At 37.5% G+C, this 22869-nt stretch overlaps 1 protein-coding gene across 4 annotated transcripts in view; it reads left to right on the top strand.

Annotated features, from left to right (window-relative positions):
- Positions 1 to 22869, top strand: part of LOC149921160 (homer protein homolog 2-like) — a 344059-nt gene that overhangs the window by 314725 nt on the left and 6465 nt on the right. For 2 of the 4 annotated variants that reach the window (XM_090163430.1, XM_090163431.1), the window contains exons 5-6: positions 17551 to 17669; positions 20786 to 20957. In XM_090163430.1, the coding sequence (XP_090019556.1) occupies positions 17551 to 17669; positions 20786 to 20957 (291 nt within the window). The remainder of the gene's footprint in view (positions 1 to 17550; positions 17670 to 20785; positions 20958 to 22869) is intronic. The other 2 variants (XM_090163432.1, XM_090163433.1) reach the window with 1 other exon arrangement.

Below are 22869 nucleotides of genomic sequence, written 5' to 3' on the forward strand. Positions count from 1 at the left end.
ATTTCCATTTTTTTTTAATTATTCAGTACGACTCAATATATTAACCATTAAGCTGGTTTTTGCTCTGTGGCGGAACAGAGGAGGTTTGCCCAACGTAAAATTTCATTTTAAGTATTTCGTTATTTGATATAGATGTAACAAAAAGTCTTCGGCGCCCCTATTTGAGTCCGTATAGTTTGACGTCTTAATAAATATCCCCTATTTTTAAAATATGTAATCAAGCTTTTAAAGTTATTAGAATTTCTTCTCATTATGTTATTTTAAAAACAAATGTTCAAAAAGGAAATGACGTAGTATTCAATTAATAGTCTTGAAATCAAATTCAATTTGAAATCAGACTCAATTAGAACTCAGATACAATTTGAAATCAGACTCAATTAGAACTCAGATACAATTTGAAATCAGACCCAATTAGAACTCAGATTCCACTTGAAATCAGACTCAATTAGAACTCAGATACAATTTGAAATCAGACTCAATTAGAACTCAGATTCAATTTGAAATCAGACTCAATTAGAACTCAGATACAATTTGAAATCAGACTCAATTAGAACTGATTCAATTTGAAATCAGACTCAATTAGAACTGATTCAATTTGAAATCAGACTCAATTAGAACTCAGATTCAATTTGAAATCAGATTCAATTTGAAATCAGACTCAATTAGAACTCAGATACAATTTGAAATCAGACTCAATTAGAACTCAGATTCAATTAGAACTCAGATTCAATTTGAAATCAGACTCAATTAGAACTCAGATTCAATTTGAAATCAGACTCAATTAGAACTCAGATTCAATTTGAAATCAGACTCAATTAGAACTCAGACTCAATTAGAACTCAGACTCAATTAGAACTCAGATACAATTAGAACTCAGATTCAATTTGAAATCAGACTCAATTAGAACTCAGATTCAATTTGAAATCAGACTCAATTAGAACTCAGATTCAATTTGAAATCAGATTCAATTAGAACCCAGATTCAATTTGAAATCAGACTCAATTAGAACTCAGATACAATTTGAAATCAGACTCAATTAGAACTCAGATTCAATTTGAAATCAGACTCAATTAGAACTCAGATTCAATTTGAAATCAGACTCAATTAAAACTCAGATTCAATTTGAAATCAGACTCAATTAAAACTCAGATTCAATTTGAAATCAGACTCAATTAGAACTCAGACTCAATTAGAACTCAGACTCAATTAGAACTCAGACTCAATTAGAACTCAGACTCAATTAGAACTCAGACTCAATTAGAACTCAGACTCAATTAGAACTCAGATACAATTAGAACTCAGATTCAATTTGAACTCAGATTCAATTTGAAATCAGACTCAATTTGAAATCAGACTCAATTAGAACTCAGATTCAATTTGAAATCAGACTCAATTAGAACTCAGATTCAATTTGAAATCAGATTCAATTAGAACCCAGATTCAATTTGAAATCAGATTCAATTTGAAATCAGACTCAATTAGAACTCAGATACAATTTGAAATCAGACTCAATTAGAACTCAGATTCAATTTGAAATCAGACTCAATTAGAACTCAGATTCAATTTGAAATCAGACTCAATTAGAACTCAGATTCAATTTGAAATCAGACTCAATTAGAACTCAGATACAATTTGAAATCAGACTCAATTAGAACTCAGATTCAATTTGAAATCAGACTCAATTAGAACTCAGACTCAATTAGAACTCAGACTCAATTAGAACTCAGATACAATTAGAACTCAGATTCAATTTGAACTCAGATTCAATTTGAACTCAGATTCAATTTGAACTCAGATTCAATTTGAACTCAGATTCAATTTGAACTCAGATTCAATTTGAAATCAGACTCAATTTGAAATCAGACTCAATTAGAACTCAGATACAATTTGAAATCAGATTGCTGGGTGAGGGGAACATAAAAGATATAGCTAATCTGAGTAACTAATTATCTTCAGATATCTGAAAATTACGACCTAAATAACCTGATCAGTATTAGTTGGATTATTCGTTTATCCGTAAATTATTTATCCGATGCAAACCTTCTTAAATAGATGCAACAGACGAATGGACTACAATTCAGACTAATCAGAAGTGTTTTCCTATTAACACCGTTTGCCTCCGCATTAAGAAATTCTATCGGGAAATGAATGATGTGTAAAAGCTTAATAACTTATATTTTCCCGCAAATATGACGCAAATCACTCCCTTTTCTAGATCTCAACCAAATTAGAACGCTGGAAAATTTCTCAATCGGCTAAAATATACGAGTGAACCTATCGAGTATGAAAAATGAAACCTGAAGAGATGATTATAAATGAAATGCCCTTCCCTATCTTAATGCTTTATTTATTCTCCAGTTTTTGAGTATCGCGGAAGATATCTTCTTCTCCAGCTAGGCCTTGGCGTATCTAGAGAGATCGTTAGGATGACGCTTCGGGTGCGGGACGATTTCTCCAAGATTTGTTGAATACGCCGAGTTTCCGACTGCGTTTTTTCTTTATTTTTCTTTCAAGTAAAAAAAACGAGCAAACCCCGAAGATTTACGACTTGATATACCCGGCGAAATATTCTCCGCCAAGGCCCGAGCCGAGGCTTAAGGAAGTCCTCGCGCTCAAAACTGCCAATGTTGGATTGAGTTGCTCGCGGCGGGCAAGCTTGGGCGCGTCTCGTTTCGCGATGATGAAAACGGGAAATCTTCTTTTCCGAGTTAGGCCTAACGTTTTTATTTATGTTAGCGAAGGTGTTGCGTGTAATTTACACCGTATTACGTTTGTCCGCTACAATAGCCGTTCTGTCTTCGCCAAGGCTTAAACCTAGTCACAACTCCGCCGAGTTTTTTGATTTGGAGAATATGGGCGTGCGCGAAATTTATGTCATTTTAGGCTTTAAAACGGTAACGCGATACCAAAACTATAATTCAACGGAAAATATTTGTTTTTTTTTTAAGGCGACGGAACCTTTTCTAAAGTCCTTTTTCGGGTCTTTCTCGCTTTTGATTATAAAGGGCGTGGCGAAATTTGTCTTTAACCAGGGAGGCTCCCAAAGACCTATAACACTTATCTAACAAACCCGCAACCCTTCAGGCTTCAACTACTAGCTTTTTTTCCTCGTAGATAGTGCTTCCAGCCGATTCTGAGTTAAAGGGGAACGGCCAAGCTTTTCCAAATATGGCCTTATTTCCGTATCAAAAGATTAACAAGACGTTCAATATACTAACACGTACCTTTTTTCGTCTTGAAAAAATAGCTTTTGTTGTTTGGGTTTGAATTTTCGCCGCCATCTTTGGGGCTGCCGCCAGCGCCCCTAACCCCGTATGAGCGATTTGCGAACTATCCTAACTTTTAAAATCGCGCAATTTAGGCTTAAGTCTCTTATAACTGGAAGGCGCCGCGCGTGCAAAACAAATTTTTCGCGTCTTCAGCAGCGCGCGCTTTTACGTTGTTTTTCTGTCTCACCGACTTCTCACCAGGTGTCGCGGCGGACGCGCTCTTTTCGATTCCCCGAAATTTCTTTATTTTATTAAAAATTAACCACTCAATATTTTTTGATGCGGTTTTCGCCTTAAATTTTAGTTTTTAATGGGCTATAGGGCTATCTAACTGGTTAAAGCTTGACCGTTCCCCTTTAACAGTAACGATGAAATATGTGCGATAGATCAGATATCAGATTATGCACATTGACGTGTGACGCTTATATTTTATCAGATAAGTTCATACGGGTCCAAATGCAAATAAGATAGTTTAAACAAATCTGAATTCATTGTAAATTGAAAGATAGAGTGTGAGCGGATTTCACATGCTTCACAGTTATCTTTTTAATATATCCCTCGATTCAATTGCTTTCGAAATTTTAATTATGATGGTAAAAAAAAGCACGCAAAGAAGGCTGTGTGCCCAAGAAATGTACCTATAGTGTCACGCTCTAAAACTTCATTTCAAAATCCCTCAATTCTTTTTGTTAATATATTTTCCACAAGATTATACAAATACAAAAACCAGGAATCCATACCTCTACTTGGAATGGTTATTGCGGTAGATTTTCGTATCGATGTGGCTGACGGTTTTTTTGACGTCACTATGTTAACTTAACAAACAACTACGTGAGAGAGGCGCGCGCCGAGCGGATTTTTTCTTTCGTAGGCAGGGCCAAAGCCGTCAGAGTGATCTTACCATTCGCGATACGCCAGGATAAGCATTCCAAGTAGAGGTATGGATTCTTGACTAAACGTATAAATCTGATAGCTGTTCAGCGAGGGGTTAACCACTTTCTTAAATTATGTACAACGATTACAGCGAGTACAGCCTTTAGTAGTGCTAAATAGAAGGCACCAGCTTAGGCCTAAGTCGTCGAGCGAATTTTAATGCCTTTAAAATTAAACAGGTGGCCGGGTTACAATGCGTGGGAGGGTGGTGACAAGCCCTTCGTGCCACCCGAGACCACAGCTCCTTACACTTACTATTACCGTTAACTTCTATAAGTTCTCATGGGAAGGGGAAACCGAAGATCTCTGGGAAAAACCCCTTTAACCAGTGGGGAGATAACTTGTAAACTCAACGCGGAAAGAGTTACTATAACACTTTAGTTCAGTCAAAGCACAAAGTTACAGGCTTGTACACAGATTACAGATAGTTATCATCCCTTCGCTGTTCATCTACCTGAATCTGCTGTGATAAATCAGATCAGATCGGTGCTTAAGATAAAGAATCAAATGTAATTTATGATTGAGCTGATCAATCTAATCTAAGTAACTGATTATCTGCCGACCTCATTCACCTGTTCAGTTAGCCGTTAGAAGCACTATTACCCCCCCCCCTGCACTATTGTAACGTAGGCTACCTTAGCTGAGGTGGTGCCTTGGGTATTAGGGAAAAAAATTAGTTTATAACTAGGGTTTTTTTTTAATACCAATAAAAAATACTGAACATCAGCCGAATTTTTCTAATTCCGGAAAAAAACCCCAAGTACTCGGAGAAAAACCCTTTGACAGATGGGGATATAAGAGACCCATCTTTTCACCGAGCCTTTAATTGGCTATTCTTGCAGCGTTAAAAATAGTGTAAAATAGGAACCATTTTTTTAAAACAAAGTTAGATCCTTCTAAAACTGACTTAAGACCTTTTCACACGAGCCAACTTTTCAAATCAAAATGCTGAGTCAGCAAAAATGGATCAGTGATCCATTTTTTTCTCGCTTACTTTTTTGGTGGATCAACTCATCGAACGTTTATTCACACGAACCAACTAGTTGACTCAACTCAAGTTGACTCATCTAGTTGGATCAAAAAGTTGGCTCGTGTGAAAAGGCCTTTAGTTCTTTAGTTATCGGATTCTAATAATGTAATTCGTTTTTATTTGTAACAATTACCAATAGTGAACTTAGGTCTGTGTGGCTCCTTCGGTAGAGTCGGTGGTCGATCCCAGTTTATGGCAATGGGTGAAAAACTTGGAACAACTCCTTCCGCGTTGAGGTTTCCAAGTTATCTCCCTGTCCGTGAAAGGAGTTTTCCTTCAACTTGTCCTGTTTCCTCTTTACCATAAAACCTTGCGGAGGTTTAAAAGCAATAGTTAGTATAGGGATTATAGTGGCTATCTGTGAAAACGGACTCAGACCGGTTATAAACAGCTTTATTGGGTGAACTGCAATAAACACAACGATACATATATTTTAAGCCGATTGTGCTCTTACCGAGAGTTATTGAATTGAGGCACTTTAGGAACCAAATCCTTATTTCATTATAGCTTCGGGACCTTCAAGAGAAATCTAGGGAGCTGAAAATTTCATAGACTTTCCTTATTCACAGAGCTTTTAAGGTGGAAAGGGGGAAACGGAGCTTTCCCCCCTTAACGTCTGATGACGTAAAGAGGTCTAGCCAATGAAAAAGGTATTACAAAGTACCCGCAGAATTCAACCTCTACATTTCTTATTTTTTTAACAACGTTACTATGACGACCACTTTATTGAACTGAAGATTTTACCCCCGCCTCCGACATAAATAGTGGATTATTAAGTGTGATCTCATAGATGGCGCTCTATGTGTAGGTCGGTATAGGGTTGCGTATAAAGTCCTATTGTAACGCGTGGGTCTATTTAATTAGAAGGTTTCTTATTCATAGATTTTTAGGCATGGTTATACAAACAGCACGAGACCGTCGCCAGGTGGCGCCCGTATCGGCTTACGTATTAATATTGATCCATCTTATTTCCCAAAGGGTTTCCGTTTCCATTCATACGTCTTTCTTAATAAGAAATTCGTATACGATATATAATATAGATGGCGCTGTGCCATACTTTTAGATCATCTGTCGTTTTTCCCAATGGCTGACGTTCATAAAATATTCAGATATTCATTTCCAAAGCTTCTACCTTTAATAAGATCCACCACTAGTTTATCAAATACTTTGGCAAACCTTCAGACTAGCCTAATAGCTCGAAGAACTTTCGCGAGTTAGACCAGGTTATAATATAAATATCACAATAATAATTATTTAAATTTTGATGGGTAACCGTTTTTAAAACTTCATAATTTGAGAGGTACTTCGTAAAGTATATATTTTATAAAGGTTGGACATTCTTAAGAATACTGCGATTTCTTCAATGCAAAACCTCTTATAAAGACGTATGAATCAGAAATTAGATTTAAAAATCTCTTAAACCGGGTAATCTATAAGCTACAATCTCAATAAAAACTCTCAAATTGGTTTGGGACATAAACCCTTTAAGTTTTTATAATTCTTCTTATAATTTCTCAATTTTCCTTCGAAATTAACTCACCCTTCCACCTAAAAGATATCACGTCATTACGTTTAGAATCACTTCCCAATCGCAAAAGTAAATATGCGCGTCGGCTGAAAGGAAATAAGAATTTCTAAAACGTTCCCTTCTGTAGAAAGTGAAACATTATATATACGACCGTAGGGAGCTATTTAAACACCAGCTGCTCAACAACTGCGAATGTTATATTAGAAGCGCCCCCTTTAAATTTGAATTGAGATAAACAACCTAGATTCTTTTAAAAAGTATTTTAGATTTTTAAATTCCCTTTCACTTCAAGGCGCGTAAAATACCGTGGGTATTTTCGTCTACGACCATAGGGACTTAGTTTCTATTTTCAAACTCTGAACGCTAAGCCTTCTTTATTTTCAATACGAAACGCCGTAGTTCGAACGGAGCCTTGGCGTCGTGCTCCTAAATACAGGGTGGAAGCCTCAGCCGTGGTCCAGCCTCGGTACTTCTCCTAGTACACCAGAGTGCTGCGGGTCGAACACTTCTACAGGCGCTGGTAGGCCACAAATAGACCAATGGCAAAATTAAAAGAGCATCTTTATCCAATCACCCGAAAAAGCATTTGGAAGATGCGCTTCTAATTCTTCCATTGGTATATTTTAAGACTAGGAAAAGTACCGAGGCTGGACCACGGCTAAGGCATCCAATTCTCTCATTGGTCTATATTTGGCCTACTAACGCCTGTAGAAGTGTTCCATCCGCAGAATGAATGAATGAATGACTTTAATACCGTCCATAAATTACAATGGTCCCTTTTTTAACAGGGAGGAGTCAATGACTCTACCGGTACAATATGGTAAAATACACTGAATAAAAATAAATAAAGAAAACAGTAAAATGTAAACAGAGATACGTTAGATGATATTATTATGAACTTATATACAATGGAAAAACTAGTGAATGAGCAGGGGCAACTCAAAAGAATAATAATAAGGCCACGAGAATTGTTCAGTTCAGTTCGAAGGTGTTTTTTGGATGCGGGCTTTATCCCACTCATACAAAATGTTTTTTGTGGAATTTATACGTTCCCAGTCCATCTCCGATGTCGAATAAAAACCAAGGCGCTCTTGGAATTCAGTGTCATTAGGACGCTCGGGATCCAATGGGAGGCGATAACTCGCGAACGCGGGGCAATGCATAACCAGGTGGTACACGTCTTGTACAGACGAGCCGCACAATAAACATCCTGGTTCGGCTCCAAAAATATCCGCGAACCGACTAGCAGTTGGTAACGCGCCGGTTCTGGCCTGAAAGTAAAGATGACTTCGTCGATCGTTATCATAAAACTGCTCCAGGTTGGGTTTGGATTTCATGCTCTGGTGGGAATTTATGTCTTTTTGCCAGTTATCGTTCGAACGTTTTGTCACCGATGTATCAATCGCTTGGTTCCACTCCCGGAGGTTTGAGACATTTGCGCGAGAGACTGCGGACCCATACGCCCCGTCGAGGTACGTCGTCCGAGTGACCCATTTTGTTCGGAGGCCTGTGTTTCGGATGTATTGATACATAGAATGGGCAAGACGAGATTCCTCCATAAAGCGAAGGCGTCCCAGGTAGCGCAGCACTCTGGTGTACTAGGAGAAGTACCGAGGCTGGACCACGGCTGAGGCATCCAATTCTCTCATTGGTCTATATTTGGCCTACTAACGCCTGTAGAAGTGTTCCATCTGCAATACTCTGGTGTACTAGGAGAAGTACCGAGGCTGGACCACGGCTAAGGCATCCAATTCTCTCATTGGTCTATATTTGGCCTACTAACGCCTGTAGAAGTGTTCCATCCGCAATACTCTGGTGTACTAGGAGAAGTACCGAGGCTGGACCACGGCTGAGGCTTCCACCCTGTATATCAGCCCTGAATTTGATTAACGTAGTCGGAACAAATTTTGACTCGCGTAATGGATAAATAAGCGTTATTCGAAGCACTACGCAAAACGGGGGTAAAAAAATGCTAATTCCTTCCCCCTTTGTTCCACGGGGTGGGGGTAACAAAAGTGTTTTCCTTTCCCCATCGTTTCCCCGAAGCAGTGGAAAAATCGTCATTTGGCTAAATAGCTCCTACGTGACTATTTCTTCCTTGAAGCGCATCAGGGGAGCCCTAAAGTGTTTTCAAATTTAAATAAATCGTTATACAGTTTCCATCTTATTCCAATCTAATGTTCGAAGGGATTCTGCCGAATTCGCATAAGTTTTTCTTTCGTGGTTAGATTTAATAAAAATGAATCTTGTAGTTTGAAAGAGGTTTTTCCGTTGACGGATCTTCTTTTTGTGATTTGTTAAGTTAATAGTCGTTATTCCTCCGTTTTGAATACTCGTTCCTCATTATCTCGCGGAAGCTTACAAAGGGTGCGTGCTGCGGTCGCTCAACGCGAGAGAGGGTACGCCCCTCCCGTGTTCAATCGGGAGAGATATTGTTGTCGGCTCGCGGATAATTATATCGTTTACTCAATAAGTTAATAATAACCACCTACAGACTGTAATGCCAAAACTGCTTGAACACGCGAAAAGGTAGAAAAATCCGTAATAAAAGAGCCCAAATGAAGCTAAAACCTTAAGCAATTTACAGTAATTACAAAACTAACAAATTACAAGAAATTCAGACGTGAAAAACAAATTAAAAAGTAATTAAAATAAAGTTTATTAGTAAGTTTTGTAATAACTTTACATTGGTATAGGGTTAAGCTATTTGCTCCTTTTTATTAGACTTTTCGCGTTTTAAGCAGTAGTTGTAAATAAGATTTTTCTTGTATTGAAGGGGGCGTGGTTTTCCGTATTCTTGTATTGAAGAGAGGGCGGGGTATTCCCGTTCTGAGGCGGTTCTTGTATTGAAGGGAGGGCGGGGTATTCCCGTTCTGAGGCGGTTCTTATATTGAAGAGAGGGCGGGGTATTCCCTTCTGAGGCGGTTCTTGTATTGAAGAGAGGGCGGGGTATTCTCGTTCTGAGGCGGTTCTTGTATTGAAGGGAGGGCGGGGTATTCCCGTTCTGAGGCGGTTCTTGTATTGAAGGGAGGGCGGGGTATTCCCTTCTGAGGCGGTTCTTGTATTGAAGGGAGGGCGGGGTATTCCCGTTCTGAGGCGGTTCTTGTATTGAAGAGAGGGCGGGGTATTCCCGTTCTGAGGCGGTTCTTGTATTGAAGAGAGGGCGGGGTATTCCCGTTCTGGGGTGGTTCTTATATTGAAAGCAGGGCGTGGTATTTCCGTTCGGAGACGGTTCTTGTTGTAAGCGTGGTTATTGTGTATCGAGGAAGCTCTGGTATAAAAAAAAAAGTATGGTAGGTTTCTTTTATGTTGAATCTGTTCATTTAAAGTGGTTGTTTCTTCGTGTTGAGGCCGTTTTTCTATATAGGGCTCCGCCCATAAAAATGCCCTTTATTTCTGCCCCCCATTCAATACATTGATATTGTTCAATGCTGTTGTTTAATTGGCGAAATTTAACTAAAAACTGTACCTGATTTTAATAAATAATATTTAATCGAAACGCTACTACTTTGTTTAAATTCTTATTTTAATTATCAATAATTTGTTTTAAATATTATATAGAAAAATCCCCATTTCGACGAATAAAAATTTATCTTTTCCTCTATTCCAAAATCGTGGTGTGTGTGTGTGTGTGTAAATATAGCTCCATTTCTTTCTTAAAACCGATTTTTGTTGATCCTCTAAAATCCTATTTGAATTCATGACGTTCTCCCGCTAGGTGCCGCGGTTAGAATCGCCCCTCCCTTCCATCCCCGCGAAAGATTTGATCCGTGTGCTGGAATCGGAATATATCCGTGCCTTCCCCCGATAGGGTGCGCTGTGATTTACAACCGATTGCCGTTCTGAAGGCGTTGCCATGGGAACCCACCAATTTATATTTCGGGCTTGAGGGGGGGGGTGTTTGAGCTCTTGAATACACAATGAGTTATTTCCGTAGTCAGATTTCGCCAGTGTTTAATAATACGGAATGTGTAAATGGCCGATGCGGAGAGCGAAAAAATTGCTGCCAAATCCGCTTGTTTCTTTATATATTTATTGTATTTTCAACCACTCTTCGTTGAAATCCTTTACAAAGAAATTTATTTCTTATTCTTTGGGAGAAGAGAATTTTGAACCATAACCATAAAATGGGGTGATAGTATTTATTGGAGTACCAAAGCGTGCAGATAGTGTACGTAAGATTTTCATCTCGTTCTTTTAGTCTGGATGTTATTAAAATTTGTGAAATTTTAAGGCTTAACATGTATTTTCTTAACATTTTAAATTTTCGCAAAAATTGAGATAATTGGTTGACCTCTTCTTTAAAAAAATTAAATTTTTCTGTCACGTTTCTTAATTGTAAACAGGGCTTTTTCAGTCCAATTTTTCTATAAAAAAGTGCCTTTCAGTCCAATTTTTGTGTAGAAAATGGTGAAATCAGCCCAATTTTTGTATAGAAAATGGTGATTTTTCAGTTCAGATTTTGTGTAGAAAATGGTGCTTTTTCAGTCCAATTTTTGTATAAAAAATGGTGCTTTTCCGTCCAGTTTTTGTATAGAAAAAAGTCTTTTATCAGTCCAGTTTTTGTATAGAAAATGGAGCTTCCATTACGTTCCATCCCTTATAGTTTTTGTAGTTATTTAATATTCAGTGTATCTGTTGTATTGTCGTAGAAGGTAGTTGGGCAATCTTGTATTTAAGTAATCTGTATTCATCCCACACAAATTCTGTTTTCTCCATTCCTAAATACCACTTTTGAAGTCCAAAAGAAAAACCGTGAATTTTTAGAAACTTAGAGATCGTTCTGATTAAAGCTCAGACGAACCTCCTTTGGACTGAATTGCAAAGCAAATAAGTAGAATAGTCCATAATGAAAAATGATAAAAAAGCTAAACCCTAGACAAATTTCAAGATATTTTTCATGTTTAGGCTTAGTTTCTCTTTTTGGTGTAATAGTCGCCAGCCAGATTTTTCGCGCGGTACTGACGAGTCCCAAATAGGACTAGCTACTTAATTTTATTTTATTTTTGACTCGAAGATCTATCACTGATTATAAAGTTCCCACGTACGCCGCGAATGAAATTGGCACTGTGTGTAACTTCTGAAATGCTTCCATAATGAAAACGGACCCTTACTTTGGAGAGATAATGACCAGTTATTGAATCGGAACGTCCAATTGACTATTTTAAACCGGCGCTTCGATTCTAAAGGTACTTAATTGGAAATTTGAGATCTAAAACGCTGCTATTTCATGAGACTATTCGACTTACTTTCTTCCCGAAATGAGTATATTAGACAGGTTAAGCATCGCTCGAAAACGTGAACTTGGAAACTTGTAAAACTGTAGCTTTATTCCGTACAATCTACACTCCGCCACCTTTATTATCTCGGCGCACGCCAAATAATGTCGTCATAATCTGCGTACTCTGTAATCATCACGTAATCTCACCTTAATCTGCTTACTCCGCGTAATCGTTGCGTAATCTCTCCTTAATCTGCTTACTCCGCGTAATCGTTGCGTAATCTCTCCTTAATCTGCTTACTCCGCGTAATCGTTGCGTAATCTCACCTTAATCTGCTTACTCCGCGTAATCGTTGCGTAATCTCTCCTTAATCTGCTTACTCCGCGTAATCTTTGTGTATTCACATACCATTCCCGTGATCTCACATTAATCTGTGTAATCCACGTAATTATCGGGTAGTCTTCGCGTAATCATCTCCTAATATTTTCGTAATCTGCGTAATCTCCGCGAACTCTTCGCGTAATCATCTCCTAATCTTTTCGTAAATCTGCGTAATCTCCGCGAACTCTCCGCGTAATCATCTCCTAATCTTTTCGTAAATCTGCGTAATCTCCGCGAACTCTTCGCGTAATCATCTCCTAATCTTTTCGTAAATCTGCGTAATCTCCGCGAACTCTTCGCGTAATCATCTCCTAATCTTTTCGTAAATCTGCGTAATCTCCGCGAACTCTTCGCGTAATCATCTCCTAATCTTTTCGTAAATCTGCGTAATCTCCGCGAACTCTTCGCGTAATCATCTCCTAATCTTTTCGTAAATCTGCGTAATCTCCGCGAACTCTTCGCGTAATCATCTCCTAATCTTTTCGTAAATCTGCGTAATCTCCGCGAACTCTTCGCGTAATCATCTCCTAATCTTTTCGTAAATCTGCGTAATCTCCGCGAACTCTTCGCGTAATCATCTCCTAATCTTTTCGTAAATCTGCGTAATCTCCGCGAACTCTTCGCGTAATCATCTCCTAATCTTTTCGTAAATCTGCGAAATCTCCGCGAACTCTTCGCGTAATCATCTCCTAATCTTTTCGTAAATCTGCGTAATCTCCGCGAACTCTTCGCGTAATCATCTCCTAATCTTTTCGTAAATCTGCGTAATCTCCGCGAACTCTTCGCGTAATCATCTCCTAATCTTTTCGTAAATCTGCGTAATCTCCGCGAACTCTTCGCGTAATCATCTCCTAATCTTTTCGTAAATCTGCGTAATCTCCGCGAACTCTTCGCGTAATCATCTCCTAATCTTTTCGTAAATCTGCGTAATCTCCGCGAACTCTTCGCGTAATCATCTCCTAATCTTTTCGTAAATCTGCGTAATCTCCGCGAACTCTTCGCGTAATCATCTCCTAATCTTTTCGTAAATCTGCGTAATCTCCGCGAACTCTTCGCGTAATCATCTCCTAATCTTTTCGTAAATCTGCGTAATCTCCGCGAACTCTTCGCGTAATCATCTCCTAATCTTTTCGTAAATCTGCGTAATCTCCGCGAACTCTTCGCGTAATCATCTCCTAATCTTTTCGTAAATCTGCGTAATCTCCGCGAACTCTTCGCGTAATCATCTCCTAATCTTTTCGTAAATCTGCGTAATCTCCGCGAACTCTTCGCGTAATCATCTCCTAATCTTTTCGTAAATCTGCGTAATCTCCGCGAACTCTTCGCGTAATCATCTCCTAATCTTTTCGTAAATCTGCGTAATCTCCGCGAACTCTTCGCGTAATCATCTCCTAATCTTTTCGTAAATATCTCCGCGAACTCTTCGCGTAATCATCTCCTAATCTTTTCGTAAATCTGCGTAATCTCCGCGAACTCTTCGCGTAATCATCTCCTAATCTTTTCGTAATCTGCGTAATCTCCGCGAACTTTTCACGTAATCATCTCCTAATCTTTTCGTAATCTGCGTAATCTCCCCGAACTCTTCGCGTAATCTTAACATAATCCGCGTATTCCTCCTAATCTTCGCGTAATCATCTCGTAATCTTTGCGTCATCATCGAGTAATCGCTCCGTAATCTGGGTACCGTACGTAATCATCTCATAATTTCGTGGTGAACTGCGTACTCCGCCATTAATTATCACGCAATTTCACCGTTATCTGCGTATTCGATGTAATTTTAGCGTAATCATCGGGTATTCTCTAGAGTAATCATTCTTATATGAAACCTCCTAGTCATCAACAGTATAGATTTTTATCTACTTAGAGGAAGTTTAATGTCCATTTAAGTGATTATTAGTGACTCTATGAATTGTTAAATCCTGTCGTTTAGAAGTAGAACAAGATGTCACGGACATTTGAGTACACACAATCATCCTGATGTGTTAAGTACATCTGGCATATTAAAATTAAATTTAAAACAAATTAACAATATCGCTGCACACTAACTTAATAAGCGGATTATGGCAAACTTAGAGGAATATTTAAGAAAAGGAGTGCTTTCCCAACCACACATTTAAGAACAATAGCTTTATCATGCTGTTAAAAAAAGCGCACTATGCAATAAAAACCCAAGAGAAGAGCTATATCTCTATCACCCTGTTCTAAGAAATACCGCATTAACTTAAAAGTTATTAATAAGGAACAATATTTCAATCACCCTTTACATTTACTATAATAAGTAAGCTGTAAATTTAAACGTCACTAGAGCGTTCTATAAAATCGGTGTGGTGTGCTTTCCCCCTTTTGAGTTCGGAGGAAGTGAAGGTTTGACCAGTTTTTCGTGTGAGAGAAAAATATTTATCTGGCAAACCCGTAAGAAATTGAGAGCAGTCGATTTTTAGGAGTAGCGTAGTTGCTAGCCTAGGCTTCACTCATTTCCGGCTTTCCGCTCAGTTTTTCTTATTTTAAATGATTTTTGTAATAAATGTATGAAGGCAAAATACTAGTCCCAAATCCACGGGTTTAAAAAGAAACTTAGTTTAGATCATGAAAATATTCTTAACCTCAAACATACTTCAACACCTAGGGTCCCTCCTACAACTCCTAAAAGGTACGTCTCTAAAATATTCATATAAAGACAGGACATAAGCCGAATTATCTTAAACCAAAGAATAACAAAACTTGTTAGTCCTGGTGAACTAGATCTGTAGTCTGTATGAAAAATGGGCACTTATATTAACTCTACATTTACCCGACATTACTGTATATCGATTTATTTATCCTGTACATTCATTGATAAGCGCAAAATAAGATGATGTTCTGCCCTATAAATTGCTATATCATTGACCCTTCTAGACCTAATTGTTGAACGGTTATGTAAGATTCGACGGCGGCATCGCGGCGGCTACACGGGACGTGATTTTAGTACGTACAAATCCCTTTGGGATTGTGCGTAAAAACCGGATGGAAGAAGTTGAAAAGAGAAGATTCGTAGCTAAAGCAAAAATAATTTATGGCATATAAATTTTAAATCTGGTGGTAATTATTCGCGCGATTTTTTGACGGAAAAAAATCTTTTCTTAATTAAGGGTAGCTGTAGCTCGCTCGATGTACGGCGCACTTGATTTTAATTACGAAGGGCGCACCATTTTAATTGAGGCTCTTCCGGGAGAGACAATCTCAACGTCAATATGTTTCGCCTAACCGCGTTTATTCGTCCAATTAAAAGTTCGGTAGAGAGAGCTTAATAAGCTTAAGAAATAATTAAGTGGATTACGCACACCGTTTAATTTTTTTGTAAAGATAAGAAATTAACCGAAGACTGTCTGCTTTCTTTTTTTTCACTACGTCCCGAATCCTTTTGTACTTTGGGGATGTAGTCATGGTTTCGTATCTCCCGCATTTGTTTGAAAACCAGTTGGTGTAGACTGATTATTATTATTATTTCAAAACTATTCGTCTTTTCTCAGTGGTCCATAGCTACAACACTACATTCAGTCCCAGTAAATGTTTAGCTAGAAATTGGTCCTAAACTGTTCGCCAAAAGTATTCGCCACAATTATTTCAAGAAAAATAAACCTTCTTTTCTCTCGAGGTAAATAATTATTTAAAAAATGATTTTTTTTTAAACAATTATTATATATTTTAAAAACTAATGATTAGTTTTAAAAACTAATGATTAATTGAAAACATTAACTCTTTATTTTAAAAAATAATTCAGTTAAAAACTATGGAATCATTTAAAAAATATAATTCTTTATTTTAAAAAAACAGAGAATTTAAAAAATGTTTTGTTTAAAAAATATTTTTATATTATTAAAAATTTTGGATAACGTAATTGAAAACTAAGTTAGTGTTCGGTGTAATTTAGTAGAAGTAAATTCCGCTGTTTATTTCTGATTAAAAAAATTTGTTACGTACTTAAAAAAATTGTTTCTTATTTTTCCCTATTTTGGTCGTGAAATGTTCCCTTTTTCCTTTTAATTATTTTTCAGATTTCGGTGAAAGTCTTGCATTAGGGATATCAGAAGTAACTTACGCCGCTAGTGGCGTGACCGAGCTGATTATAAGACGAAAAATAGGTGCCGTCGGATTGGAGGAGATCTAGCTCGGTCACGCTTTAAACGGCGAGAGTTTCTTCTTAAATCCTCCTTAACACACTGTGACATTTTAGCGACACCTAGTGGATATTAGAGAGCTGCCTGGACATGATTTTTTACCGTGCAAATACCGTGACAATTTTCAGGAATACACTCGATATCGTATTTTTGGTTAGGTAATTTTTAGCTCGGTTAATGGTCGGGAATGGATTTTCCCATATTTGGTATATCAAATGGAATGGGAATGGTTGGAAGAAAAATAGTTGAACGGGAATGGGATGAGAATGAATATTGGTTCAATGAGAATAGGTCGGAATTATTATTATTTCAGTGGGAATGGGATGAGAATTAATATTATTTGAATGGGAATGGGTGGGAAGGGAATCGGAATGAATATTTTTTCCATGGGAATGGGATGAGAATGAATTTTTTTAAAATGGGAAAGGGTGGGAAAGGAATCGGAATGAATTTTGTTTCAATGGGAATGGGATGAGAATTAATTTTTTTAAATGGGAATGGGTGGGAAGGGAATCGGAATGAATATTGTTTCAATGGGAATGGGATGAGAATTAATTTTTTTAAATGGGAATGGGTGGGAAGGGAATCGGAATGAATATTGTTTCAATCGGAATGAATATTTTTTTAAATGGGAAAGGGTGGGAAGGGAATCGGTGAGTATATTTTTTAAATGGGAAAGGGTGGGAAGGGAATCGGAATGAATATTGTTTCAATGGGAATGGGATGATAATTATTTTTTTTTAAGTGGGAATGGGTGGGAAGGGAATCGGAATGAATATTGTTTCAATGGGAATGTCTGGAAATGGAATGAGAATGAACATGATTTAAATGGAAAAGGCTGGGAATGGAAAAGTGTTTGCTACAAATGCGGCTCTCTACTTCACATATTAAACATTAAGGAACGTGTTTCAATTTGGCACGCCTGAACTGGTGTTTTTAAATATAGCCTACGCCATTTTTGCAAATTTATTATTTTTTTAAAAATTGCACCGAAAAAATTCGTTCTTTATGACTGTGGTCTTTCTGGCAGGGTTCCGAGAGTCCCAAGCACCAATCGAAGGACAAGAGCTCAGCCAGCCTTCCGCAATCGACGACCGAGGCTCAACTTCGCTACGAAAACGACAGGCTCAAACTGGCCCTGGCCCAAAGGTAACGACCGAGATTTTAGTCCTCTTTTCTGTAATTAGCCTGCTTCTAGTGTCTGTATTGGTTTCGCTAACATATCGAAGCCAGTGGGCGAAATTTCATTCGTGAGTCTTGCAAGTGGATTTTCACACGTTGACTTTGGGACTCGACATAAAAACTTGTTGAGGTTAACGGTAATAGTTAGTGTAGGGAGCTGTTGGCTCGCGTGGCTTGCTGGGCTTGCCACCACCCTCTAACGCGTTGTAACCCGGCCACCTGAATTAATAGCTTTAAAAGTCGCTCGATGACTTAGGCCTAAGGTGGTGCCTTGGCTATTAGCCTAGCTGATTATTATTATATTATTATTAAACCCAAGTACGGTGTTAAACCCAAGTACGGTGTTAAACCAAGCTAACTAATTTAAAGGTGGCGAATGATGTATCCCACTTACCTTGCATTACGCTTACAATTAGGTTTATTTAATTATTGCTTATTCTTTAGAAAACTACGCCTGATAAATTGGGTTTTCATTCTCAATAAACTTGGATTTGATATGAAACTATATGATTTGTTGTTAAATTCCGGGGAAAAGTAGAAAAGTCCGTAATTAAAAGGGGAAAGAAAAGCTAAATCTTAACTAATTTGTAGTAATTGCGTAATATCGTAGTAGCCCCTCCCACCGGCTAATATTTAGTAACTTTAAAAAAGTAAACTCTAGTTAAAATCAGCCGGATGCTGGTGTTCAGATACTGAAATGTACATAACGGTTATCATTTTAGTGCTTTTTTGAACAGTTTGTATTTATCAGCCTAATTGGGATCCTTCGATATTTATAGACCAAATTTGGATCCTTCGATATTTATAGACCAAATTTGGATCCTTCGATATTTATAGACCAAATTTGGATCCTTCGATATTTATAGACCAAATTTGGATCCTTCGATATTTATAAACCAAATTTGGATCCTTCGATATTTATAGACCAAATTTGGATCCTTCGATATTTATAGACCAAATTTGGATCCTTCGATATTTATAGACCAAATTTGGATCCTACGATATTTATAAACTAGATTTGGATCCTTCGATATTTATAGACCAAATTTCGAACCTTCGATATTTATAGACCAAATTTGGATCCTTTGATATTTATAGACCAAATTTGGATCCTTTGATATTTATAGACCAAATTTGGATCCTTTGATATTTATAGACCAAATTTGGATCCTTTGATATTTATAGACCAAATTTGGATCCTTTGATATTTATAGACCAAATTTGGATCCTTTGATATTTATAGACCAAATTTGGATCCTTCGATATTTATAGACCAAATTTGGATCCTTCGATATTTATAGACCAAATTTGGATCCTTCGATAGTTATAGACCAAATTTGGATCCTACGATATTTATAAACCAGATTTGGATCCTTCGATATTTATAAACCAGATTTGGATCCTTCGATATTTATAGACCAAATTTGGATCCTTCGATATTTATAGACCAAATTTGGATCCTTCGATATTTATAGACCAAATTTGGATCCTTCGATATTTATAGACCAAATTTGGATCCTTCGATATTTATAGACCCAATTTGGATCCTTCGATATTTATAGACCAAATTTGGATCCTTCGATATTTATAAACCAAATTTGGATCCTTCGATATTTATAGACCAAATTTGGATCCTTCGATATTTATAAACCAAATTTGGATCCTTCGATATTTATAAACCAAATTTGTATCCTTCGATATTTATAAACCAAATTTGGATCCTCCGATATTTATAGACCAAATTTGGATCCTTCGATATATATAAACCAAATTTGGATCCTTCGATATTTATAAACCAAATTTGGATCCTTCGATATTTATAAACCAAATTTGGATCCTTCGATATTTATAAACCAAATTTGGATCCTTTGATATTTATTGGCCTAATTTTGGATATTATATATTTATTGTATTATTGTGAACCATTTAGTATTTATCAGTGAAATTTGAATCCATTAATATATATGGGCTTAATATGAATCATTTGACATTTATCGGCCTAATTTGGATAATTTGATATTTCTCGGTCTAATATGAACCGTTTGACATTTATGGATCTAATTTGGATCCACTGATATTTATAGACCTAATATGAACCATTTGACATTTATCGATCTAATTTGGATCCATTGATATTTATAGGCCTAATTTGAACCATTTGACATTTATCGATCTAATTTGGATCCATTGATATTTATAGGCCTAATATGAACCATTTGACATGTATCAGCCTAACTTGTATCAATTGGTATTCCTCGGCCTAATTTATGTTATTTTATATTTATTGGGGTAATATGATCCATTTGGCATTTTTCAGCCTAATTTGGACCATTAATTTAGGTTCTTTAATTTTTATTGGACTAATATGAACCATTTAATTTGTAGCGGCCAAATTTGGATCCATTGATACCTATCAGTCAAATTTATATCCATCGATACGTATCAGCCAAATTTGGATCCATTGATACGTATCCGCCAAATTTCGATCCATTGATACGTATCAGTCAATTTTGGATCTATTGATAAGTATCGGCCAAATTGGATCCATTGATTTTTATGGTCCTAATTTGGATACTTTGATATTTATCGGCGTAATTTGGACCGATTGATATTTATTATCCTAATATGAACCATTTGAATTTTATCGGCCTAATTTGGATAATTTGATATTTATCGGTTTAATATGGATCATTTGATATTTCTCGGTCTAATTTGAACACTTATGTTTTAAATGAACTCTTTTTTTGATCCATTGGCCTATTTTGATTTCATAGGTATATTGTAATTCGGACGTAAAGTAATTTAATCATGTTACATAACTATTAACAGTTCATTTTAACTGTACCACAATTGGTACAATTTGGGCTTAAAGGCCTAGGTTATTACTGCCTGTCCCCCTGGTGAACATGTTGGCCTAATTTAAAGGGGGACAGGCAGAAGAAAACCTAGGCCTTTAAGCTGGATCTTCAGTTGTTCAATCTTTTTTCGAACCGTTATTTTTTTGAAATTATTTGGTCTTGCATGGGTGTGACGTGTGTCTTAGTAGCTGTGAGGGTAGCGAATTAGATTCCAAGTGGCATTAGTATCTCTTTTTTCAGCTCGGCCAACGCCAAGAAGTGGGAGATCGAGCTACAGACGCTCAAGACCAACAACGTCCGACTGACCAGCGCCCTGCAGGAAAGCACCGCCAACGTGGAAGAATGGAAGAGGCAATTGCAGGCGCTCAAGGAGGAAAACCTCAAGATGAAAAGTCGGGTAAGCGCCTTTCGACAACACGCGTTTCACCAGAGAGAAGATACTTTCACGGGGGTTACGACATTAGAGCTAGATTTTTAAATACCCTAAGTATTACCAGATGGCGCTAAAGTAGATATTTCAATTTACCCAAAATCTGAGAAATATATATTCAATAAACCGATACACGTTTGATAAGGAGAAAATTCTTTAGCAGTGGGAACGACATTAGAGGTTTATTTATTAATGCCCGACGTCTTACCAGATGGCGCCAACAGTCTGAAATTGTCCAATAACCGCGAATAATATGATCAATTGACCGACTTGATAAGGCATATCATCCTTTCACAGCTCTATTTTTAAATACACTAACACTAGGTCTTGCCAGATGGCGCCAGAAGCTCGAAACAAAGCAATTTTATATTATCCAAAACCCCCGCAAAATATTATGTACCATAAACCAGATACATGTTTGGCCAGATTTTAAATATTGTGGGGAAACCCAATTAATTTTTCCGTTAAATTTTTAAACAAAGCATTGCATACTATGAAATAACGTTATCTTATTTTTTGTGATAATATTCTATATATAACATGTCTAATATTTTGAAATATACCCTCGTCACGTAGGTTACCTCAGCTATGTTGAAGAAATCGATCTTCTTTGAAATTAATATTCTAACTTGTTTACAGTTCTATTTTAAATTTATTGCCGTTTAATTTAAATTTTATTGACTATTTATAATATTTATCATTTAAGCAAGTAATGTACCATAAAGTGATAGTTTGATGAATTTGAGATGGCTGGTTCGTCTTCATATTGGCATAAAAATAATGAATGAAAGGGTATTTTTCTGACTCTGCAAATGAAATAGTGTGCACATCTTAGCACGGAACAAAAAGCTATAAAAAATCAGACACGACAAACTTTTACAATACAATAAATACGAAACAATTTGCTGTATATAGACGCTCTCAGTAACTGGAAACCAGTGGCTGGAAAATGCCCCGAAAGGGGTTACGCGAAGACTGCCCTCTATTTAGTCAGGGCAGACAGTGTAGGGTATATTGATGAAGCTCCTTAAAAGAGCCGTCGGTTGACGTTCCACGGAGCAAAGAAAACCCGGCGAGCCAATAGCTCCCCCTAGTGTCCTGTCTCTTCAATATTAAGTGCCTTAATATTCTGGCCAAGCAGTTCCTTCTCGTATAACGTACGACCGGCTATTTTGGGTATCCATCATTGGCTTGAGCGATTTTTCCGTTTTTGGCCCTTTTTCAATCGTGGCCGTCAGATGGGGCCAAGAAGCGAAGACCCCGAGGCGACCAACGATCATTAAATATCGAGGAAAAGCGTCGATCAACAAGTTTTATCAACGCTTTTCCCGTCCCCTTATTTCTCTTGTCTCGCGCTAGTTTCGGACCTTTTTATCTTCGTCAAAGGCCTTTCTTTTTATCGCTAACCGAGGCCCGAGAAATAAGCCTCGGCCTTTTCACTATACTGGTGTCGTTTCCTGTCCCGTTTCCCGCCCTTAAACGGAAGAGAAACCCGTCCAGCAGCGACAACAAAGAATGAGACACGGACAGTGTAGAAATAAGGATAACTTTTCTTTTTCGTTTGAGGTCAAATCCGTACTGAAAAGGTGGGGGGGTATCTCAATGCGTTTTATTTCGACCATAGATGGCGCGAAAGAAGGGGAAGACAGAGGGGGTTCAAAGGAACGGTCCCGCGTGGGAGAGGGGTGCGTGGGGTCTGAGAGAAAAACTGTCTCTTTTTCTTTGTGGGCGCGAGTAGCCTAAGCGACGAAACTAGGCTCGGCTGCACGGACGGACCCCCATTTCCACCATTTGACGGAGCGTTTCGGAGGGAAATTCGGACGTCTTTCCATCATTCTTTACCGAAAGAGACGTTTTAAGGTCGTCCATTTTCTTTCCT

This window comes from Leiobunum rupestre, chromosome 11 (genome assembly GCF_980474605.1).
Source record: "Leiobunum rupestre chromosome 11, qqLeiRupe1.1.hap1, whole genome shotgun sequence".
Classification (NCBI taxonomy): domain Eukaryota; kingdom Metazoa; phylum Arthropoda; class Arachnida; order Opiliones; family Sclerosomatidae; genus Leiobunum; species Leiobunum rupestre.